The 23,317-nt window shown below is 43.2% G+C and overlaps 1 protein-coding gene across 9 annotated transcripts in view; it reads left to right on the top strand.

The window, feature by feature from the left end:
* The window catches only part of Marf1 (meiosis regulator and mRNA stability factor 1), a 56,700-nt gene extending 34,586 nt beyond the window's left edge, over positions 1-22,114 (top strand). For 8 of the 9 annotated variants that reach the window (XM_031363132.1, XM_031363134.1, XM_031363139.1 and 5 more), the window contains 11 exons: positions 745-965; positions 1,746-1,888; positions 2,010-2,143; positions 3,375-3,577; positions 4,610-4,837; positions 11,473-11,703; positions 14,398-14,610; positions 15,855-15,915; positions 16,000-16,116; positions 17,479-17,649; positions 19,595-22,114. In XM_031363132.1, the coding sequence (XP_031218992.1) occupies positions 745-965; positions 1,746-1,888; positions 2,010-2,143; positions 3,375-3,577; positions 4,610-4,837; positions 11,473-11,703; positions 14,398-14,610; positions 15,855-15,915; positions 16,000-16,116; positions 17,479-17,649; positions 19,595-19,836 (1,964 nt within the window). In that variant the 3' untranslated portion in view covers positions 19,837-22,114. Of the gene's footprint in view, positions 1-744; positions 966-1,745; positions 1,889-2,009; positions 2,144-3,374; positions 3,578-4,609; positions 4,838-11,472; positions 11,704-14,397; positions 14,611-15,156; positions 15,751-15,854; positions 15,916-15,999; positions 16,117-17,478; positions 17,650-19,594 lie in introns of those variants that run through there. The other variant, XM_031363140.1, reaches the window with a different exon arrangement.
* The last annotated feature ends 1,203 nt before the right edge of the window (positions 22,115-23,317 follow it).

Genomic DNA, 23,317 nt, shown 5'->3' with positions numbered 1-23,317 from the left:
GCCCGTGTGTAGTAGGAGGGTCTGGTCGTGTGTTCTGTGGTGCCTGTGTGTAGTAGGAGGGTCTGGTCATGTGTTCTGTGGTGCCTGTGTGTATTAGGAGGGTCGTGTGTTCTGTGGTACCTGTGTGTAGTAGGACGGTCTGGTCATGTGTTCTGTGGTGCCTGTGTGTAGTAGGAGGGTCGTGTGTTCTGTGGTACCTGTGTGTAGTAGGACGGTCTGGTCGTGTGTTCTGTGGTGCCTGTGTGTAGTAGGAGGGTCTGGTCGTGTGTTCTGTGGTGCCCGTGTATAGTAGGAGGGTCTGGTCATGTGTTCTGTGGTGCCCGTGTATAGTAGGACGGTCTGGTCATGTGTTCTGTGGTGCCCGTGTGTAGTAGGAGGGTCTGGTCATGTGTTCTGTGGTGCCCGTGTGTAGTAGGACGGTCTGGTCATGTGTTCTGTGGTGCCCGTGTGTAGTAGGAGGGTCTGGTCGTGTGTTCTGTGGTGCCTGTGTGTAGTAGGAGGGTCTGGTCGTGTGTTCTGTGGTGCCCGTGTGTAGTAGGAGGGTCTGGTCGTGTGTTCTGTGGTGCCCGTGTGTAGTAGGACGGTCTGGTCATGTGTTCTGTGGTGCCTGTGTGTAGAAGCTGAAACTTGAAAAAGCTGCTTGCTGCATATGATCCTGAGCTAAGAACACAAAACAGCCTTTGAGCAGTGAACCCGTGCCTATGGCCTCATGGTTTTTTGTTTTGTTTTGCTTTTCTTTTCTAGATCCTTGGCTGCTTCGTTCTAAAAGTCCTGTGAGAAATCCTCAGCTGATTGAGTTCAGCAGAGAAGTCATTTATTTACTGAAGAAACAACCATCTTGTATACTACCAATCAGCAATTTCATCCCTTCATACCATCACCATTTTGGAAAGCAGTGCAGGGTTTCAGACTATGGCTATTCCAAGCTGATTGAACTACTAGAAGCTGTGCCTCACGTTTTGCAGGTAAAGGATACAAGGGGTTACTTGTTTAAAGAAACGAGTGTTCTTCTGTGACTTCAGCTGCCACAACCAAAGACTCAGAAAAAATAGTTCTCATTTCTCAGAAAGCCATTCTGAGCTAAACATCCTGTAAGAGCTTGCTTCAAAATGTAGGAACTCTCTCAAGTTTTCAAGAAACTACAAATTTCCAACCTAAAAGAGTTCCTTGGTAGCCTGTCGGCATTTTCCTTCTAGTCTCTAGGGACCGACACTGCTTTCCAGCAGTGTGCTCTAGGATGCTCATTATTGCAAAGGGCTGCTATGAGCTAACACACTTACAGGTTGGTACCTAGCAGGCTGTTAAGGCTCTCCCTCCCTCTCATGAGCTGGACATTAGTCACTGGATTAGGGTTATTGGATCCTATCTAGACTGCCTATAACTTTGCTGAAGACAGTGGTTTAATAATTTCCTACTTGTTAAAAAGGCCTTAAAAACTTCATCTGTCTTTTAGAGATGAAATTAGTCATCCAGACTGAACATGTGCACTTCTTCTTTGTGCTCATGATCTTTTGAGACAATGGCACTTTGAAAACAAGCAAATAAATGATCTTGGCCCCAGACAGTTGGGTTATTGTTCTTTTTAACTGTACATACTGAACTGTGTCCATTTCAAATTGCAGACATTATATTTCAGGGAAATAGGTTGAGAGTAACAAGAGCAAGGAAGACAGAGACAAGGTTGACACAAGAACATACCTTTTGAGTTCTTTATAGTATAAGTAATTAGAACATTTCGTTTTCAGATTCTTGGAATGGGCTCCAAGCGTCTGCTGACCCTCACTCATAGGGCCCAGGTGAAGCGCTTTACTCAGGATTTACTAAAACTTCTGAAGTCCCAGGCCAGCAAGAAGGTCATTGTGAAAGATTTTTCACAGGCTTATCATTGGTGAGTTGATGGGAAGCTTTAAAAAAACAAAACAAAACAAAACAAAACAGTCTTTTATAAAGCTTATTACTGTGGCAATGATTTTACTCATTCTTTGCCCATTTCCCATGGTTAAACTTAGGTGTTTCTCAAAGGACTGGGATGTCACGGAATATGGTGTTTGTGACTTGATTGATATAATAGCAGAGATCCCAGACACAACTATTTGCTTGTCCCAACAAGATGACGACATGGTCATTTGTATCCGAAAAAGAGGTATATGGAGGAATGTTGTCTATCTCAGTGATGCTATTGTTTGTGCTTTTGAGACCTAACTTCACTGTACTGGGCTCAGGCATGCAGTAGTGCTCTGACCTCAGTCTCTTAAGTGTTGGGATTGTGGGCATGAGCCTAGTCAGTGTTTACTTTAAAATGGCATAGTTATTTTAATTGTGTGTGTTAGCTCTTAATGGTTCTTTGAAAGTGTAGTTTGTAACATTACCTGTGCACAAAACCTGTGTTTGGAAGAAGGGAAGCTATGTGCCCCTATAAGAACTCACTGGTTAGTGGGGCACCTTTAATCCCAGCACTTGGGAGGCAGAGGCAGGCTGATCTCTCTTAGTTCAAGGCCAACCTAGTCTACAGAGTGAGTTCCAGGACAGCCAGGGCTACACAGAGAAACCCTGTCTTGAGGGAAGAAAAGGAAGGCAGGCAGGCAGGCAGGCAAGCAAAGAATCTACTCAAAGGAGAGAAGGTGTAACCAGCATTTTGTTAAATGCTTCCCAGCTATGTGCATGTTTCTAGTATCCATGTTATCTGATGGAGAATCCATTTTAGCTCTGAGAATTATTTCACTCTGCACATTTTAGAAGAAAACAAACACAAGACTGTGGCACTTGTCTTTCTAGTTGTAGTTCAGTCAAGTCTGAGAGATAGCTTATTCTGCCAGTGAGAGGTCTTTTTGTCTCTGAGGTCACAAGCTTCCTGAGTTAAAACAGTAGTATCCTTTTTCAGCCAACTTAAAATGAACAGATGTAAAGATCAATATTTAAGTACTTTTTTGTTTTGTTACAATTTTGATGCCTAATAACTCCTTTCTGCTGCTAACTTAACTGGAGATCAAAAGAATAAACAAAAAACATGAATGTTCAGAATGTGTGACTTTACAGAAATAACATCTTATTGCTTGAAGCACCCAGACTTCTGTGTCTGTCTAGTTCACATAGGTGTAGTGGACAGGATTTATAGAAACTGTCCCTATCTTGTAGGTGATGACATGTGTATCTTTCACCTCCCACAAAGCACCTTTGTTTCCCAGGCTTGTGCCTTGAGCCTGTATGAGAACCACTGGCTCTAAGAACCTAGCTCCAAGTACATGTGCTTATTGTGGGTCCTGTGGCTGGGGAAGGCAAAGCTGATCTCTTGTGACTCTGACAGAGCCCCTGCAGGGTTGATACTAAACACAGTAGGTGGATGCATGATTTATAAGGTGCTTTATTTTTTAAAGAACGAACTCAGGATGAAATAGAAAGGACAAAGCAGTTCTCCAAAGATGTTGTGGACTTGCTGCGCCACCAGCCCCATTTCCGAATGCCCTTTAACAAGTTCATTCCCTCTTACCACCACCACTTTGGCCGGCAGTGCAAACTTGCATACTATGGATTTACCAAGCTGCTTGAACTTTTGGAAGCCATACCTGAGATTTTACAAGTAAGTGAAGAGATTCTAATTCTTCAACTGTTTTTCTGAGTAGTGTATAGGGAGGGGTTACTGCTTCTAGTTATGAGTCTGAAATAGCCTCATCAGAAAAACTGTATTATTGACCTGTTAGTAAATTTAGGTTAATGTGCGATTTGTTCTATAATCTCAGAATTTATGAGGTGGAGCCTGGGGAGTTCTGTGATTGAAGCCAGCCTGTGTTAAACAGCAAGACTCCTCCTCAAAAGTAATCTTCAGGGCTGGAGAGATGGCTCAGTGGTTAAGAGTTCTGATTGCTCTTCAAGAGGTCTTGCATTCTGGAAAGACAGAGCCAGCTGGTCAGTGGTGGCACACGCCTTTAATCCCAGCACTTGGGAGGCAGAGGGCAGGCAGATTTCTGAGTTCGAGGCCAGCCTGGTCTACAAAGTGAGTTCCAGGACAGCCAGGGCTGTGTACAGAGAAACCCTGTCTCGAAAAACCAAAAAAAAAAAAAAAAAAAAAAAAAAAAAAAAAAGAGGTCTTGAGTTCAATTCCCAGCAACCACATGGTGGCTCACAACCATCTGCAATGGGATCTGATGCCCTCTTCTGGTGTGTCTGAAGACAGCTACAGTGTACTCATATACATTAAATAAACAAATAAATCTTAAAAAAATAATCTTCAGCTTGTTAGAATAATCACTGAAAATAGGATGAAATGGTTTAAATATTGAATGGTACTTTTTGAGCAGCACTGAGCTTCCCAAACACCCTCGGATGTAGGATGGAGGACTCATGCTAAGCTCTCCCAAGCAGGGCTGGATTTTTGTTATTAGTTTTATTAACATTATCCTTGACTCCAAAAGTGTTAAAACTTTTTGTTGTTATAAAACATACATAACAGAATTTACTTACTTGTGCTTGAGTGCTGAGGGAAGAGCTCTTGCAGCAGTGTGCCTTCATAACATTCCCATCTGAAGTGATCAATGTGTACTGTTCCATTGCCACTTAACTCTACATACAATGATGTTTTCAAACCCCTCCTTCTGCCCTATGTGTTTCTAAGGTGTTGGAATGTGGAGAAGAGAAAATCCTGACTTTGACTGAAGTGGAGCGATTCAAAGCTCTAGCCGCCCAGTTTGTTAAGCTTCTGCAGTCCCAAAAGGGTAACTGCCTTATGATGACAGATCTGTTTACAGAATATGCTAAAACTTTTGGTTATACATTTCGTCTCCAAGACTATGATGTCAGTTCAGTCTCTGCTTTGACACAGAAGCTCTGCCACGTTGTGAAGGTAAGCCAGTGTGTCTTTACCAACAAGGCTGTGGCAGTGGTCTGTGTGAAGTGTTGTGTATACTGCAGCATTTTGGTTGTGTATACCCTGTGTGTCTTGCTGATGCTTTATAGCTGTGTGTCATTGAAATCCTAATAGGTACTAGGAGATGGCTTAGTTTGGCACTTTAGATTTATAGTCTCCCCTTTATGTATTTACGACCTTTCTGAACTGGCATGCTGGTCCGAAGTTGAAGCCTTCCAGAGAGTTCTTTGTCTATAAGGTTCATAGGAGACTGTATCATGTATCTTCCATGGATCCTGACTATTTAGAAGTCATCTTGAGGACAAGCACAAGCTCAAAATTGCCCTTGTAGTTGGCAAAGCCCCTTTAGAGGGCACCTTCGTTATCTCTGCCCTTCTATGCCAAACTGACCTTCCCGTGTATAGGCAGAACAACTGGACAGTTTCCAGAATCTGCAGGTCCATAGCACAGACTAGGGAAAAACTGCCAGGAGGAAAAACGGGAGAGGGAAGCTGGAAGAATCTGCTTATACACTTATTACTGACAGCTTAGAGTAGAACCATTACATAGGAATGACATTCCTATTATATATATAGTAATTACATTACATAGGAAGGAGCTGGAGGTGACTGTCCTGCTGTTGAGAACAGCACTTAGAGAACTCTGAACAATGAAGTGTCATGGGAAAGTGGCAGCAGGATTTGCTACAGCTTTTGGTAGCATGCTTTTGAGGGGAAGTAGGAGAGCCACAGCTAATCACATGGGATGAAGGGAACCAATGAGCTGCTGCCTTGTTGTCCAGGTACTGCAGTTGGATGTGTTTGAAAGTTCCAAAGAACAATGACTTGAGAAAGTGAGCAGACACAGGCAAGAAGGACTTCTGGGGTAATGTGATGAGGAGGTGGGAGATGAACCATAAGGAGGGTCTGCCTTAATCTTTCATAGGAATTAGGGCTATTGGATGGGATCTGATAAAACTAAATCTGGCACCAGGAACTATATGTTCACCAGGAAAAGGATACTATGTTACCTTTAAGTGAAAGGTTAATGTAGTAGAAAATAGTTTTAAATCCTGGCACAGGATTTCTTATCCATTTATGTTCCCAGATGAAACACACAACCTTTATATTTTTAAAAAGCCTTAGGCAGCACAATAGCTGGGCAACTGCTTAACCCTCCGAGTTATCACTTACTATTGACTATGTTCCATCTGGGCTGCTCTTAATTCCAGTTGGGCAGCCCTCAAGGCCACGCTCTTTTGGCCCTTAGCCCATGGCTGTTGTGGGAAATATTAAAAAATGAACCATCATGTTCCTGTGCTTATGCCGGAAACTCTCTCCCAGGCAGCCTGGCCAGCCATGCACTGGTGGGCAATGGCCGACCTGTTTTTATCTTGTGGAGACACTGACTCAGAGCTCCAAAATCTCTCCACCCAGCTCACTAAGTTCCCACTGGCAGGTCACTACCATATCAACCCCATGCTTCAAATCCCTACCACTTTTGTGGTGCACCTCAGGCAAACCCACACTTGCAGCTGTACCTTTCTCTCTTGAACCCAGATGAGCTGCTGCGTGAAGGAAAATGTAACACAAACTCAGTTCAGAAATGATGGTAACTCAATCACTGGGTGCAGCAACTAAAATCCTAATTTTGTAAGCTTTATTAAATCTAAATCCTCTAGTGGTGAATCCTGATGGATCCGCCATTGAAACTGGGAGACACCAGTAACGTCTCATCCTCACACTATCTTTGTCCAAAAAGACCTCTCTCCTGCTTCCTCTCTTCCTCTGTTCAACAGGGAAGTCCCTCCTACTCGCCCAGTGATTGGCTCCTTTATTCATTTGGGGATTGGGTCACAGGAACAGCACCAGGCTCATCCATAACACATGACAGCTCTCCTCCTTCCTGCATGTTCTTCTATTCTATGACAACTCTCTCTTCTTCCTTCTCCTGTTCTCTCTCTAAGCCCATGAAACCTTAAACCCCCACCTATGTCTATTCTGCCTAGCTATTGACATCTTTATTTACCAATCACAATTAACTGGGGACCAGATCACAGGGGCTATGGTGCAGACTCCAGGTCTTGGGGCCCCTCACTTAGCATTACAATAGACAGTAAAAGATAAACCCTCAACAAGTTAAGGTAACTAGTTAAAGAGAAGAGGGATCAGAGCTTAAGCTAGAAGAGGTCAGAGAAAGTGTGACATGTGGAGTCGGGTATGGAAAAGCACTGTACACTTGGGGAGCTGATGCTTACCATGGATGAATGGGAGGGATGGTTGTGCCATATAGCTGTAGGTCTAGAAGCTGATGTCTGGTATCATGGTGGGAGCTGGCCAGATGACCACAATGGAAAGGACTTAAGGGGCAAAAGAACTTAGGTTATTGACAGGAATACCATTGAATCTGTGGCCACAAAAGGAAAAGTAGGAGTAGTGCTAAGATGGACAGAAAACTGAGTAACAGAAACCTTGCGTATAATCCCAGGACCTAAGGAGGCTGAAGCAGGAAGACTTGAAATTTAAGGCTAGCCTGAGCAACTTAAGACCCTATCTTTAACTTTAAAAAAAATAAAAATAAAAATAAAAAGACTAGAGTTATAGTTCAGTGGTAGAGAGTTTGCCCAGCTTGCAAAGCCCTGCATTCAGTCCTCACTACTGGGGACAGGGAGAAACAGAATCACATGAGGAAAGGAGTCATGTGAGACTTGAAAGAAGATGAGGGAAATTGAAGACAGTAGCACTGTCTAGGAGTGCAGGAACAGATCCATCCTCTCCTCTTTTTATGTAATTAAAAGGCAGGCAAGGAGTGTTACCAGAAATCCTGAGGAGTCCTGGCTGAGCCAGCATTGATATGTGAGAAATGGGTAGTCTGAGTTTCCTTTTGGTGTTCTCAGTCTCATGGATAAAAATAAGAATAGACTCAAAATGGAAGCTGGAGGTCATTTATTAGAGTTTTAAAGAAAAATCCCCAGACTGGCAGACTGTAACTCTTCCAGTGTCTTGAAGAGGATTGAATGGAGAAAAGGAGGCTGGGGGCAGGCCATGCCATTTGAGAAGCTGGCACAGAGGTCAGCCACATGGCAGGGAGGGGAGTTTTACAGAAAATGTAAGGAAGCCCAAAGTACCAGGGGACATACATATACTTAGGCACTGGCCATATCTGAAAGAAAAGACAGAAGAGAAGAAAAAGGAATAGTTGGGCTTTCCAAATCAGGACTCTGAAAGATGGGCAGACCCAGCCAGGCTTCATGTTGGCTTGTGGGTGGGGGTTGGAAAATCTGGAAAGGAAAAGTACATTGTCTTATGATAAACCCACTTATCATTTAGCTAGGTCTTTCTCCTGCCCAACGGGTTAACTGTTTTCTTTTTTTTGTTGTTTTTTGTTTTTTGTTTTTTGTTTTTTTGTTTTGTTTTTGTTTTTCGAGACAGGGTTTCTCTGTGTAGCCTTGGCTGTCCTGGAACTTACTCTATAGACCAGACTGGCCTTGAACTCAGAAATCTGCCTGTCTCTGCCTCCCAAGTGCTGGGATTAAAGGCGTGCACCACCACCGCCTGGCTGGATTAACTATTTTCAAAGAATATTCATTTGTTTGTTTGTTTATTACTTTTTATTTATATGGGTGTTTTGCTTGATGTATGTCTGTGTACCACATGTATGCAGTGCCCACGGAAGCCAGAAGAGGGCATTGGATCCTCTGGGACTGGAGTTACAAATTGTTGTGATCTGCCATGCTGGGAATTGAACCGTGGTCCTCTGGAAGAGTAGCCAGTGCTCTTAACCAATGAGCCATCTCTCTAGCCCTTTTCTTAATAATAAAGGAGGAATTAAGGTCATGTGGATTGCATTCCTTAACAAAGGGCGAGAAGGGCTGAGCAGTGAATTGCTTCTGTCTTCCATTCCATGTCTACCCCAGACATTCTATGATGTGTATGAATGAGTAATTTTAGAAGTAGGTAAAGACAGAGCCTGGAATATGTCTTTGGAGAAGTGTCTGCTATGGAATCAATTAGAAGTTGAGGGATTGAAAGGCCGTGGTATGTATGACAGGGCCAGTTCTCCCCAATATCCACTGGCCAAGATGTTAGTAGGGGTGAGCTTAGGTAGATAGGAAGGTTGTAACCCAGGACTAGGGGAGGGATGTGGCTCCATTGGTTGAGTGCTTGCTCAGCATACACTAAGTGCTTGGCTCAATTCCCTGTGCTTCATAAATTGGACATGGTAATGTACATCTGCGGTTCTAGCAAATGGTTCTAGAAGCAAGGAGGATCTTGAATTTGAGGTTATTCTTGGCTACCTAGGGAGGCCAACCTGAACTACATTAGACTCAAAACAACAAAAGCCCAGTGAAGACTCTGAGCCAGGGCCAAAGATTAATTAATGGGAGTTTTGGTTCAAGTAGGAAAGGCAAGAAAACATGAGAGACCCAGTGCAACTCTCTTTGCCCGCTGGAGCCTCATGGGGAAATTGTGGGAAATGCTAGGCCCGGCTTCTCAAGCTGTGAGATCCTTGAATGTGCACTGAGCATTGTTGCATCTGAAGCATGCTGTAGATGATTGAGATCTAGGGGTGGGTTTCAGCAGCATCAAAGAAGTAGAGCTTTGGTTTTTCTTAAAGAATAGCAGTATTGATCTAAGTGGCTTGCATTGCCACCTAAGGCTATGGTGGTGTCTGGGCCCATGCTGCCTGAGAGAGCCATGTTAGAGTCTGAGGTCCTACTGCAGCTAGGGTCTGTGTTGATATCTATGGCCCATGTTACTACCAAAGGCCATAGCTGATGTCCATTGTCTGTGCTGCAGCCTGAGGTCATGTTGATGTCTGGTTTGGGCTGCCTCTGAAGGCCTTTTTGGGTTCATGGCCCTACTGAAGCTAAGGTCTGTGTGTGTGGTCTATGCCAGAAACCATATGGAAGCCCCTGATTCATGTTCCCACAACTGTAAAGAACAAGGAAGGGGCTTCAGCAGTGGGATCAGTGAGAGAGGGGGACATGGAAGACTTCTGTGACAACTGCTACCCTACTTCAAGCCCGAGGACGAAAAAAGGAAACAGCTATTGAAAACAGGAGGCTATTAAGGACAACTCTTTTTTTTTTTTTTTCTCTGTGTAGCCTTGGCTGTCCTGGAACTCACTCTGTAGACCAGGCTGGCCTCGAACTTAGAAATCCACCTGCCTCTGCCTCCCAAGTGCTAGGATTAAAGGTGTGCGCCACCACCGCCCGGCTGTGAGAAAACTCTTAAAAAGTATTTTAAGGATGCAGAACTGTAGTCTTGGCCATTGATGGTTCTGGTTGGGGTTGGGGAAGGGAAGGACTCAGTTCTGTTTAAGAGGCTAGCCACTGAGAGTTTGATTGTGCTCCAGTGAATATATAAGTAACACAGATTGAATTTGGGGAGGGGTTGTTACAAAGTTGGGGTGGTCATAGAAGGCCTGGGACGTGAATGTGATCTGGATGTATAATATGAAATTCCCAAAGAACTAATAAAAATAGGGAAAAAAAGCAGCATTGGCAATGGTCTGGGATTCTAAGATGTTTCTCAAATATTTTTGACTCGTGTCTGCTGATTGAGTACCTGCTTTCTCATTTTTTTTTTAAAGATTTATGTTTATATGTATATGTGTGTTTGCCTGCTTGTTTGTGTGTGCATAAATATCAATGCAGTGCTTGTGGAATCCAGAAGAAGGCATTGGATCACTTGGATCCAGAGTTACAGATGGTTATACCTCCTTATATGAGTGCTGGGAACTGAACCTGGGTCCTCTGCAAGAGGGCCAAGTGTTCTTAACTGCTGAGCCATCTCTCCAGTCCCCTCATTCCCCTGCTTTCAAAGCACTATCGGAGTGAGAGGCTGCCACCATGTTCCTGCCTCAGTTCAGAGCATGGCTGAAAATTAAAGATATGCTAATGCTGGACTGAGTCCAGAGTCCTAAAGAGGAAAAACATGTGGTTCTCCAGGTCTCACTGTAGACAAGGAGCCATTCAGTCCTCACAGAAAGCAAAGCCATTGGGCATGTATGTACTGGCAGATAGTGTGTGAGCACAGAGCTTTGCTGCCTGCAGTTAAAGGCCATGGCGGGTCCTTGGACCTGAGGAAAGCAAGAGGTCTCAATCACCAACTGCTTGTCTCTGCTCTTGGTATTTGGTGCTCAGACGGTGCCATATATCTTTCACAGGCTCCTCAGATGATAGTGTATATATCTTTCAAAGGTTCCCTCAAGTTCTTTGTCTCCTTGAGAATCTGAAATGATCAATAGATGCATAGCAGATGAAAAAGACATCTTTAAAATTAGCTCTAGGACATCAGAGAAATGCAGCTTTTCCTGTGGTTACTAGCTTAGCCAAGACATGCCAGCTGGTCTGCTGTCTCTCTGCCTTAGGAGAAGGCAGCAAGGAAGAAAGAACACAGAAGTAGAGAGAACCATGGCAGTGTCTTCCAAATTTCTTCAAGATGAGTAGGTGGAGTTTGGGTTTATGGAGTGTAGGGAGGGTAAAAACAATTTCTGTTCCAGTTTCATTCCAAGTGTTGGTCTGCTATCACAAAGAAACCCAGTGCTGTTTGTGTGTAAGTACCTCTGTTGGTCTCAGTAGCCAGAATGAGATGATCTGAATTGGGTTTGCATTCTCCTTTCTGTAGGTTGCTGATATTGAGTCTGGTAAACAGATCCAACTGATCAACAGGAAGTCTCTGCGGTCTCTCACTGCTCAGTTGCTGGTGTTGTTGATGTCTTGGGAAGGAGATGCTTACCTTCCTGTTGATGAGCTCAGGAGACTTTATGAAACAGCTCACAGTACTCCTCTCAACCCCTGTGAATATGGATTCATGACCTTGACTGAGCTACTGAAGAGTCTGCCTTACTTAGTAGAGGTATGTGTGTGAGTGGGTCTTCAGACTCATCATATTGGAAGTTTCTTAGCCTGAATTTCTGTTAGGTCTGCCTTTAGTATGTGCAGAGCTGGAGGAGCATAGAGGTCTTAAAATTGGCTGGACATTTTTTTTCTTTCTCTTAGTAATGTTTTTATCTTTTAGAATTAAAATTAAAACAATATGATCATATTGTTTCTCCCTTTCATTTCCTTCCCTTAACCTCTCCCTTGCTCTCTATCAAATTTATGGTCTCCCCTTTTTAAAAAATGGTATTATTGTTTACTGTTAGATTATTTTACTTTATGTGTATGAGTGTTTTGTTTGCATACATCAAATGTATGCCTGGTGCCCACAGAACTGAGGAGGCGGCTTTGGAGCTCAGGAAACTGGAGTTACATCACTAACGGTGGTTTACCACTATTTAGGTGCTAGGAATTGAACCGATGTTCTTTTCGAGAGCAGCAATTGTTCTTAACTGCTGAGTTCTCTCTCTCTCTCTCTCTCTCTCTTTCTCTCTCTCTCTCTCTCTCTCTTTCTCTCTTTCTCTCTTTCTCTCTCCCCCCCTTTTTCTTTAAGTGGTGGTGGTGTGTGTGGTGGTGTATTTATGTGTGCCAGTAGCAAGTGTGTAGAGGTCAATTTCCAGAAGTGGCTATACTTTATACACTTGCTGAGGTATTTGAAGTTGTGTCTACATATACACATGCACACACAATGTCAAAAATTAAAAATAAAAGATGTTAAGTTTCAGTTAATCCTGAAAAAAATAGTTAACTGCAGTTTTTTAAAGATGAAATTTTTTAAATTTTATGTGTATAAGTGTTTTGTTTATTGGCACATTGTACATATAACTGGTGTCCTCGGAGGTCGGAAGAAGATTTTGTGTTCTCTGGAACTGGAGAAGCAGATGGTTGTGAACTGCCATGTGGGTGCTGGAAACATAATCTAGGTCCTCTGCAAGAGCAGCAATTACTCTTGCTTGCTTGAACCAGCCCTCCAGCCCCAACTTCAGCTTTAAAACAAACAAACAAACAAACAAAACATTTTTAGGGCATAAAAAGCCAATATGGTAGAAGGTGTAGTTTACTTTTTTTTTTTTAATTGTTTTGTTGGTTTGTTGTGCTGGGAATCAAACCCCAGGCCTCATGCATGCCAAGCAAGCATCTTGCCACTCACTGAGCTAAGCCCTAGCACATCACTTATCTTTATTTTAATCTTAATAATACTCTCTTAAAAGAAAATGAATCTACAGAAGATATCAGATAAAATTCAGCCATGTAGGGAATGAATGATTAAACTATCATCTTGTGATAATGTGCTAGGTCAATAATTAAAAGAAATCAAGTCCTTCTTGATTTCTAAGTGATATTCTAAGTAGGTATTATGGTGAGCTATACCCAGCCCCCAAGTCTGACACTTCAAAAACTGTTTCATTCTACCAAATGCAAGTTCTGAGCATTACAATAAAGAACTTGTCATGGCTTGGTGACACTAATGATGCCTTCCTCTTTTAGTAATGTCAGCACATCTGCTGCTTCAACAGTGCTGCTTAAGTTTTCTCCAGTTCAACCCTTGGTATAGAACTTTGTAAAATAGGTGTACAAAGCAAATATTTGTTTGATGATAAATAAGAAAATTTGTTTTTAAATGACTGATTGGTATGCATGTAGCTTTACCATTTACAAATTGGTATTTTGTTTTGCATATTGAGATGGATGTGCTTGTTTGTTTTCATGTAAAAGAATCTTAGCTGGATATTGAAACTATAGGATCTAAAGCATCTTCAATATTTTTCAAAGTTGAATAATAGCAGAAAACTGGTATGAGCAGAAAAACACAGCTATTAATAGCATACCTCAGGTGCAAACCTTTTAGGCAGCACTTGTTGGACTTGCATGGATGACAGACAGCACTCGTGGCACCGGGTGTGTGATGCCATGTGGAGAAGTGCTGCTGCAAACACCTTGGATTCATTTTAGTTTGGCTCTTGAAGTTATTTTCAATGGTTGGGATTCAGAAATATTATTTTAAAGATTTATTTATTTATGCATGTGAGTACTCTATCTGCATGTATGCCTCCATGACAGAAAAAGGCATCAGATCCCTTATAGTTATAAGCTACCATGTGATTACTGGGAATTGAACTCAGGACCTCTGGAAGAGGAGCTGTGCTCTTAACTACTGAGCCATCTCTCCAGCCCTCAGAAACATTTTTATACTGCCATTTTTTTGTAGTGCTTACATGCAGTTTCACAAGCTGGGTACCAAAAGACACAGGGGATTTGTGTGTGTATTTGCAAGGATGACCACTATTGTTCTGCCTCACATAATCTCTGGGAGATGAAATTTAGTCTCACAGCCACTGTGTGTGTGTGTGTGTCTGGCTTGCCTCACCTTTCCTGTCTGTTTGCATTGGGATTACAGATTCCCTACTTTTCTTCCCTGCTTTTACAGTTTCTCAAACTTCAACAGTGTTTATTACACCTGCAGAGAAATCAAAATTGCCCAGGTTGTTGAGCCTTGCCATGAGCCTCTCCTAGGGCTCTGGGAGATACTTCTATGAGCCCCTTTTAGAGTTCTTTTAGAAACCAAGGTGATTTGGGGCCTTCTGAGTGTTCTTGATAGGAGGCCCTACTTCAAAGCAGACAGGACCAGTCTCTCAGGAAGGTCCTAATCTTTCTCTTTCTTCTGGGCCAGGTTTTTACGAATGATAAGGCAGAAGAATATGTGAAGCTCACAAGCCTGTACTTGTTTGCAAAGAATGTGAGGTCTTTGCTTCATACCTATCACTACCAGCAGATTTTCCTTCATGAATTTTCTATGGCCTATACCAAATATGTTGGAGAAACACTACAGCCCAAAACTTATGGCTATAGTAGTGTGGAGGAGCTACTGGGAGCCATCCCACAGGTAGGTGTCTTCCCCAGCTTCTGAGAAAGTGTCTTCCTGAAGAGCCAGTGCTGATTCCTGATCAGAGATGTAAGGTGTCACCTGAGTGCTGCCAGATAGATGGACGATTTTAGTGTTTCTCAGTGACTTTTATAAGGCTTTATTCCTGTGTGCCAAGTAAGTAAGTTTCAGGCTTTCCTTGTAGGAATGTGCTCTGTGGTCACCTAACCAGACAGGACACCTAAGCAGATGCTCTGAATGGAATGTGGCCAGGACTGCATAGCTGTGACCCCTGTGCTCAGTGGATATAGAGAATGGCCCAAGCAAGGCCCACTTCCTGAGCACAGCAGTCTCAGAGGGGCAGCATCACAGATGTCTGTGAGTTACTGTATAGCAGGGAGGCATAGGCTGGCATGGTAGGTAATATGGTATGCATGGTGAAGAATAGCCAGCAGCTGTAAGAGGCAATGGAACTGTTCTAGGAGATTGCTGCAAAAGAATAAAAGTGAAAAATGGAAGTGCTAGAGCCCTAGAGTGGGAGCTCTTCCAAGGTCCTTGCTCCTCCAGGCATGAGCTTCCCTGTACTGTGGAGAAGGCAGAGGAGCCCAGCTTTACCTTTGGAAAGCATTACTGCTGTCCACAGAAGAACTGAGGGAAAGTGGAGTGGGGAAAGAAGCTAATGCAGGATCCTGACTGCTGCCCAGGTTCCAGAAGGTATTGGCAAAGGAGTTGAGCTGGGTTAAAACAATTCTAAACCCAAAATACTCTAAAGCCTTCTGAAGGCAACATGACACCATACTGGACAGCCCACACCTGACCTCCTGTGATGGATTGCAGTCAAAACACTTTTTCACTATAAAAAAAGGAAACACTCACTTAAAATGCCTTCCAGCTATGTGTATAACAATGTTTATGAGATATAGTTGAATTTCTAGTTTAAGTGCTCCCAGACCCCAAGGTACTTCACTAGGTATTCCCAAATCCAAAACCCTCTTGAATCCAAGCATTTGAAACAGAAGGTGCTCAACTTCTGGTGAAATAGTGGAAGAATGCCTGGGAGCCAAGGCCTACTTCCACCCTGACCTGGCTGAAGGAGTGTAGTGTTGCTTTAGTAGTTAAAGAGAAACCATAGACAAACTGTTGGCGTTTATTGAGTTCTGACTCTGGTATGTGAGAAGCAGGCATTAGAGACCCCACTCTCCTGAATGTTTGGGTACTTTCCTCTTCTTTTCCACTGCTTAACCAGAAGTATGTCTTGTGTGCAGGTGGTCTGGATAAAAGGACACGGTCATAAGAGAATTGTAGTGTTAAAAAATGACATGAAAAGTAAGTAAGCTCCAATCCCCCCACCTGACTCTCTTGTGATTCTCTTACTGACCTTTCTCTCTGATGGGCACTCTTGTCTTCTAGACCGCCTAAGCTCATCTGACCTTTTCCCTGTCAATCTTGAAGACCAGCCTGCAGTTAGCAGGCAGATCCTGGAGGTGCCAGAATCCCATCTAGCCTCAGAACTCCACCTTGGAAAAGGTACTAGATACTAGAGGAGAAGCAAGGAAGGAGACAAAGCCTTAAAGTTCAGGAGGTGTTTGGGGTGGGACATGTGGAAGAAAAGAACAGTGAGCAATTTCATTAAAGTTAAATACACATTAAAATTTTTAGATGTATTTTATTTTTATGTATATGAATATTTTCCCTGCATGTATGTGTATGCACCATGTGTGCATTTGGTGCTGAGGAGATGGGAAGAGGGCTTTGGGTCCCCCGGAATGGGAGTTAATGGATGGTTGTAAGCCACTATGTGGGTGCTGGGAGCCAAATTTAAGTCCTCTATAAGAGCAACAAATGCTCTTAACTGCATGATCCATCTCTCTAGACCTAATTATTCATTTTTTTTCCCCAGTACAGTTTGGCGTGTAGTTAACAACAGGTCTACATGTACTAGTATTGAATGATAGTCGGTGTAAGTTCCTTAAAGAATATCCCAATTCAGGTGTTTTTTAGATGCTTGCCAAAATGACTGTTTAAAACTGTGGTGATAGAAGGAAAGAGAACCCAGCCCTAAATACCTTGGGACAGAGTACCAGGAAGGTAGATGAAAGGGTAGATGAATTTGTGCTGATAGTCTAATGGAATTCTGCTAAGGATTGGTCAGAGTGTGTGGGCACCAAGATTGGTGGACTATGCTGAGCTGGGTCATCAGGGTTCTTGCTAGACTAGATTTGGAAACTATATAGCACAGCATAGAGGCCTTAAGAAGAAATGGCTCAGGGACCAAAACATGGGAGATTAGTATATAGTAGTGCAAATGTGCTTGTCCGGGTAACCAAATCATGAACCAACTCCAGAATTCTGTAGACTTTGGTTTCACCATGTTGTATGAAGATCCCATTAAGAGAGATGTTCATATAGCATCCATCACAAGTAGCTAGAAGAGTTACTGTTCCTTGTTCTTAGAAAAAAGCTGTGTTGCCAGCATCTGACATTGCTGAGGCCTCCTGCCCTGGCTGCCTCCTTCCACTGTCCCCAACCTTCTGTAGTTTTGTTTCTCCTCCAAAGGCCCTTTTCCTTTTTGGGCCTCTTAAAAGAGCCTCTTCAGAGTCCACTGTTCTAAAGAATGCAAATCTTCAGCAAACTGTTGGCTTTAGTTTATTGTTTGCCACGAGTCTTCTTTCTGATAATGGTGTAGTTGCTTGGTTGTTTTTGTTTTAAATATATATATTTATGAATGAATATTATATATATATAATATACATTATATTATATATATGAATATGAGAGAGAAAGAACATGTGTGCTTGATTACTTCGTGCTGACTTCTGAAGCTGAGGAAAGCCTCAGGAGCAGACCTTTGTGCCTGTTTGAATATAGCTGCCTGTCCTCTCTCTGCAGGACCCAGCCAGATGGAACAGGAGCTTCTGCACCTGGCCAACAGCTCCCCTGTTGACCTTCTTTGTGCTCCTGTTCCTTCATGCCTGCCATCCCCTCAGCTAAGACCAGATCCTGTCATCCTGCAGCCCACTGATCTCATTCAGTTTGAGGAACACCCTCAAGAGCCTTTGGGTAGGTTGCCCCCTATATGCTGGGCACTTGTCTGTGAGTCTAACAGATGACCCATGATGCCAGTGTAGGAGGTGTCTGATGAACATAGGAAAAAACAATACTGGTTCAGGTATAAAAGTACCTGTGCTGATTATTCAGCCCCTTCCTTCCCTTTCTTGTTGGGGTTTCTGCTAATAGGATTTATAAATCTGGTATAATCTAAAGTTAAGGGCCAATGTCACTGGGCTGTGGAAGAGCCCTTGAGTAATGAGTCCTGTCCCAGGTCCTCTAGAACGTCTGGCCTTCCCACCATGTCTGAGGTTCAGCTGCTCCATAGCCAACACCTGTCACCTGCTGCACAACATTTACTTAGGTCCCAGTGGATTCTGGGGCTTTAGGAAGCTGGTCTGAGCAAGGTTCTTATGGCTTGAGGTCCTGGAGTCCTGTGACCTAAAAAACAAGAAAGGTGACCGACCTCTTTGGTTGTTGTTTTAAGACAGGGTCTCACTGTAGCTTTGGCTGGACTGAAACTTGCTTTGTAGATTAGGCTGGTCTCTAACTCACAGAGATCCCTATGCCTGTGCCTCGTTAGGCGTAGGAAATTAAATGCTGATCGCTTTACATCCTAACTTAGTGTTACCTCAAGGTGAAGTCCATTCAGTTTCTTACCCCTGTATCAGGTGCTCTGGAGCATCAGGTGTTTGTCATTCTGTCTTTGAGGAGTCCCAGATGCTCTGTGAAAAGCCTTCACTTTCCCCTTTTGTCACTTGAATCTGACTCTTCCCTTTCCTGCCTGTACTTCCTTCTCTACTGCTGGCTCTCTTCCACTGTCATAGTCTTTGTCAGGCAGTATTTGACACTGCTGGCCCCAGATAAGGCCAGGAGAGTTTGAAGTTGCTTATGACATGGAAAGAGCCAGTAAGAGCATAGGCTCACTGTGAAATGAGGATTGGGATGGTAGAGGTGGAGAGTTGCTTCTTCATGGGGTACTGGCCTTTATGCACACGCACATAGTAGCTCTGCAAATGTTTGTGACAGAGAAGAGCACAAGTTCCTGCCCATCTGAGTTGAAGCTGGGGCTCTGTCATCCAGACTCTGTCACTATTACTTGGCCTGTGCCTTTGGCACCAGGGGTTTCTTGCTACACACAGAAGTCATCTAAGACACAGTAGTCTGTCTTTCTCGAATACCTGTGGGTTACATGAAATTTAAACTCTGAAGAAAAACAGCTGACCTTTTAAAGTAGCCATGATTCCAAGTGGCTCTTTACTTGTCTCTAGCGTCACCACCATGGCAAGCATGTAGCCTCTGGAAGGAGAATGGGCAGGCACTCACAGCAAGCACTAGAGTCCTTCTCTCTGCTGCCTCAGAGCGTTCTCAGGAGCCTTATGAGTTTTAGTCACTAGACAGAGGGATGAAGGACAGAGTCTGAGGAGGGAACACTGGCCTTTATAGTAGTCAATATGATGCCATTTATAAATATTTTATTTTTGTGGCATACAATATCCACCATGTAGCCCACACCTAAACTTGACATAAGTGTGGCATTTGGTGCTTTGGTTGTTTAGTTTGGGGGTTTTGTTTTTTTTCCTAGATAGTATTTCTCTGTATAACAGCCCCGGCTATCCTGGAACTTGCTCTGTTGACCAGGCTGGCCTTGAACTCACAGAGATCTAACCACCCCCACCTCCCCTTCCACTCCCTAGGTGCTGTTTTGGGGGGTTTTGTTTGTTTGTTTGTTTGTTTGTTTGTTTTGAGACATTGTCTTGACTTGTAGCCAAGGCTAGCCCAGCACTATGGTGATCCTGCTTCAGCTTCCTGAGAGGTGGATTTACAAGCCACCTTCCACACCTGGCTCTGATGGGGTTTTATAACTTTGTCTTTGTTTTTCAAATACAGATGAACTGAAAACCAGTATTTCTTATGAGCCCTAGAACTAAATCTATTTATATTTCTGTCTTTCTAGGAGTTTTAGTTTTAAACCAAGAAGAAAAATCAGAAATTCCAATATTAGTGAAGAAGGGAAACCTGTCCTGTGACTCCTCACCCAGCAGCCTAGCATTTGCTCCTGCTCTTCCCATCCCCTCCTCAGAAGCCCCCAGACCACTGATCAGCAAGGAAGCAGTGGAAAGCCCAGCCAGAAAGCAGCCCAAAAATAGAGTCAAATTGGCAGCCAACTTTTCTTTTGCACCTGTAACCAAGCTCTGACTCCCATTTTGCACATGGAATTAAATTAGGATGGGGGAAAAATGTCTGACTCTACACACAAAAATGGGCTTAAAAACCTCATTGTTATGTCTTGACCCCAGAAGCCACTTTTATTAATTTTACATAGGGAAATATTTCTTTGGGTTTTTTTTTGTTTGTTTGTTTGTTTTTTGACCTTTCAGATAAACTTTTTCTTCCTTTATTTCTCCCAGTTATTTGAAAGAACTCTTTCATGAAGGAATCTGTAATATTTTACCAAATCTTTCTAGACTGTTGTGAATTGTGGTGGTTGGGAAGAAATAAGCAGAGACTCAGCAGGAAGTGGCTTCCCTTCCCATTGAGCAGTCTCCATCATTTGTTTAAGCAGATGGTTTTGTGGTTGTTCAGGAAGCCAAGCCATGTCCATGAGCCTGTGGGTCACACACTGGGGGATGAGCAAGTGGCAAGAGAGCCATTTTTAGGCTGATAGGAAAGTTCCTGGCTTCTAGGTGACTTGTTGGTGTGCCTTTTTATGTAACTATGTCTGTGGTTAACCAGTGTAGCCTCATCCCATTTTTAAAAAACATTTCCATTTGGGGATTCCATTTAAGAGTTTTTGAGAAAGTTATTTCATGCTTCCCTTCTCTCTCTGTCCTAGTTTGATAAGGGTAAGGTTAAGGAAAGGAAATGGCCTCGATGTCACGCATTTAAAGTCAGCGTCTAAATGACACATTGTGTGTTGAGAGGTGGTAATGGTAAGAGTCTGATTTTTTAAACTATGCATTTAATGCATAAATTGTAAATCAGCTGAGTGGTGAAGTGCTTCAAGAGTCATGAGTTCGATACTTGTTTCCACTAAGAAGAGACCAGAGTTCTATCTTTAATGTGAAGGCCAAGGTTGATCAGCCTATCCTTGTTCTTGTGATTTAAAAGTTGGCTATAAATCTGGGAAGCTCTCCATGTGAATATGTGGGTCCATGTTAGTTCATCTTGGTATCCTTTAATAGTGTCTGGTTTTACTGTTACTTCTCGCTATTGGAAGCACATTTGGATTTTTGTTTTATTTTTGTGGTGTCTTATGTTGGCATTTGGGAAAAGCCAGCCTTTGTAGGCACCGCCTTGTGGAATGGCCTTCTCTCTGGGTGCCTGAGGCATCACAGAGACCTGACATTTACAATGGATTGTATCTGTTGGGCAGAAAAGGCAAATTCATACATAGAGCAGAAAGAACCTGTCGGCACACAGCCTTCCACTACTTAGATGACTTCTTTGGTGGGAAATGTTTATATTTTTTTTTCTAAAAAGCGAGAAAATGGATTCTGATTTCATAGCCAGCATTTTGATAAAATGTCACAAAATTAAAGGCTATAGAGAGATTTTTTTTTTTACCAGTTGAATTTTTTTGCCAAACTCTTTTAAATGAAGCCAGTGATTCCCAGTTCTCAGTAATATGACCTGCCCCAGATGGAGCTGCACTGGAAATGTTCTGCAGGTCTGCTAATCTTTCTGTGCAAAGCCTGAAGGTACTTTTCTATGCAGGCCTGGAAGCACTTCTTTTTGAGGCCTGATAGCACTCCCTTTTTAAGGCCTCATGGCACTTCCTCTGCAATTTTAGTGCATAGGAAGCAAAATGGCACATGTGCAATTTCTTTACAGCTTTTAAGTGGTGTAATAAAGTTGGTATTAAGAGTGTGAGTTGCCTTATTTGCAGACATCCTACGGCTAAGCTTGCCTGCTCAGACTTCAGGTTTGCAAGTATAGAAGGGACTATGGACTTTGAAAACACTAGATGTCACTAAAGTTATTTGGAGTCATCTCAAAGGTCAGGTTCTGTGGGCAACAAACAATAGTTGTGTACAGTGAACAGGTGTGTGTTTGCCATTTGCTGGAGTTGCCCATATGTCTGGGGTGAGTGTGACTAACCCTTGCTGTTTAAAGATGTGAAAACTCAATTGGAAGCACGCTGAATGTGGTGTGCCCACAGTGGCCAGTCCAATCACCATTTCATTATCCAGAGGCTTAGATAATGATGCTATGATGTATGCACATGGACATGATGAGACATTTTTTTGGGTGGAAAGATGTACCAAATTAGATTTATCTGTTGAAAAGACAGAAGTTATCACCGGAATCCCCTTTCTATCTTCCCATCTTGTACTGTTTGCTTTTGATGAGGCTTGGGGGACAAGTTTTTCTTAACTGTCTACTTTGTTTGAATATTTGGGGGGGGGGGGTTCAAGTGCTGTTGTGTGTTGGGACCAAACAGCTGTCAATAAACTTTATGAGCAAGCATCTGTAATGAGTGCTTTGTTTGTGGGTAGGGCTATAAACCAGTCTAGTTCATTTCGGGTGATCTCGGCTTTTCATCTCTCCTGAAATGTTGTGCATTTAAGCTGGAGATGTGGGTAGCTCAGTTGGTAGAGTGCTTGCTTAGCATTCACAGAGCCCTGGGTTCAATTCCTGGCACCATATAAATCTTTATTTTCAGCAAGAGGACTAGAAAGTCATGTCAGCAACAGAAAATTATAGACCAGTCTGGAGTGGTTGAGGTAAGCTGTATTTCAGGCATTTAAGTGATGCTGAAGGCTGAGACAGGAGACTGGACTGTTGGCACCATGTGAATACAACTTGAATTTTTCCAGCCCTGCAACCTGTTCCACAAGTGGAAGAGAACCTCCCAGTTAAACCCAGAATGAATCCTAGGCTCTCCCTTTGAGACATAGGTACTGTCTGTATGTCTGGTTTCTGCTCCTTGATAAGCTTGCTTTCCTATTAAGCAAGTCTGGGAAGGAAAGACTTTCTTCACAGTTTCAGCTATGGAGTCCCCACCCCACCCCAATCTCTACCCCCTTGGGAAGAACAAGACAAGTTGCTTGTTGGTGTAAATCAATGTTATGCGCTTCCAATGACCACTGGACAGTGCCTTCAAGACATACCTTTTACCATAGCAAAGTTTTGCACAAAATGTTAAGGAAATTGGAAAGATGGCTCAGTGCCACGGACTGGGGTTTCTTACAGGGTCCCTTGTTCCGCAGGACAATGGGTTCTAGCCAGGTGTGCACGGGATTCGGCTTTGACAAACAGACTCAACACAAGTAGTGTGGGATCTGAGTGTATTTCTCAAAAATGACATGAGGCTTTTACAGCCTCATGTAAAAGAGAAATGAAAAATCTGGCAGCTCAGTAGTCGAGGTACATCTGAGGCCATCTAAAACACACTGGATCTAAAATATCAGCCATCTCCTCTGGACTGGCGCAGCGCCCCCCAGGCTCCGAGTACACTTGGGCCACATGGGTCCGGCCTGAGTCCCGGTGGGCTATGGGTGCGCCAGCCAGGAGGGTAGAGGCTCGAATCTCGAATGCTCACTCTCTTGAATCTCAACTGCTGCTGCACCCCTGGGCCCAATCGCTCTGGGCCCGGGGGACGGGGTGCTACAGACTGCATGAATCTAAGTCCTAGTCCACCTAAGTTCTGGTTCTAGTCTGAGTGCGAGCGAGTCCG

Source organism: Mastomys coucha, unplaced genomic scaffold (genome assembly GCF_008632895.1).
Source record: "Mastomys coucha isolate ucsf_1 unplaced genomic scaffold, UCSF_Mcou_1 pScaffold12, whole genome shotgun sequence".
Lineage (NCBI taxonomy): Eukaryota > Metazoa > Chordata > Mammalia > Rodentia > Muridae > Mastomys > Mastomys coucha.
Note: the sequence above shows the minus strand (reverse complement) of the source record. Positions and strands in the feature narration are given on the sequence as shown.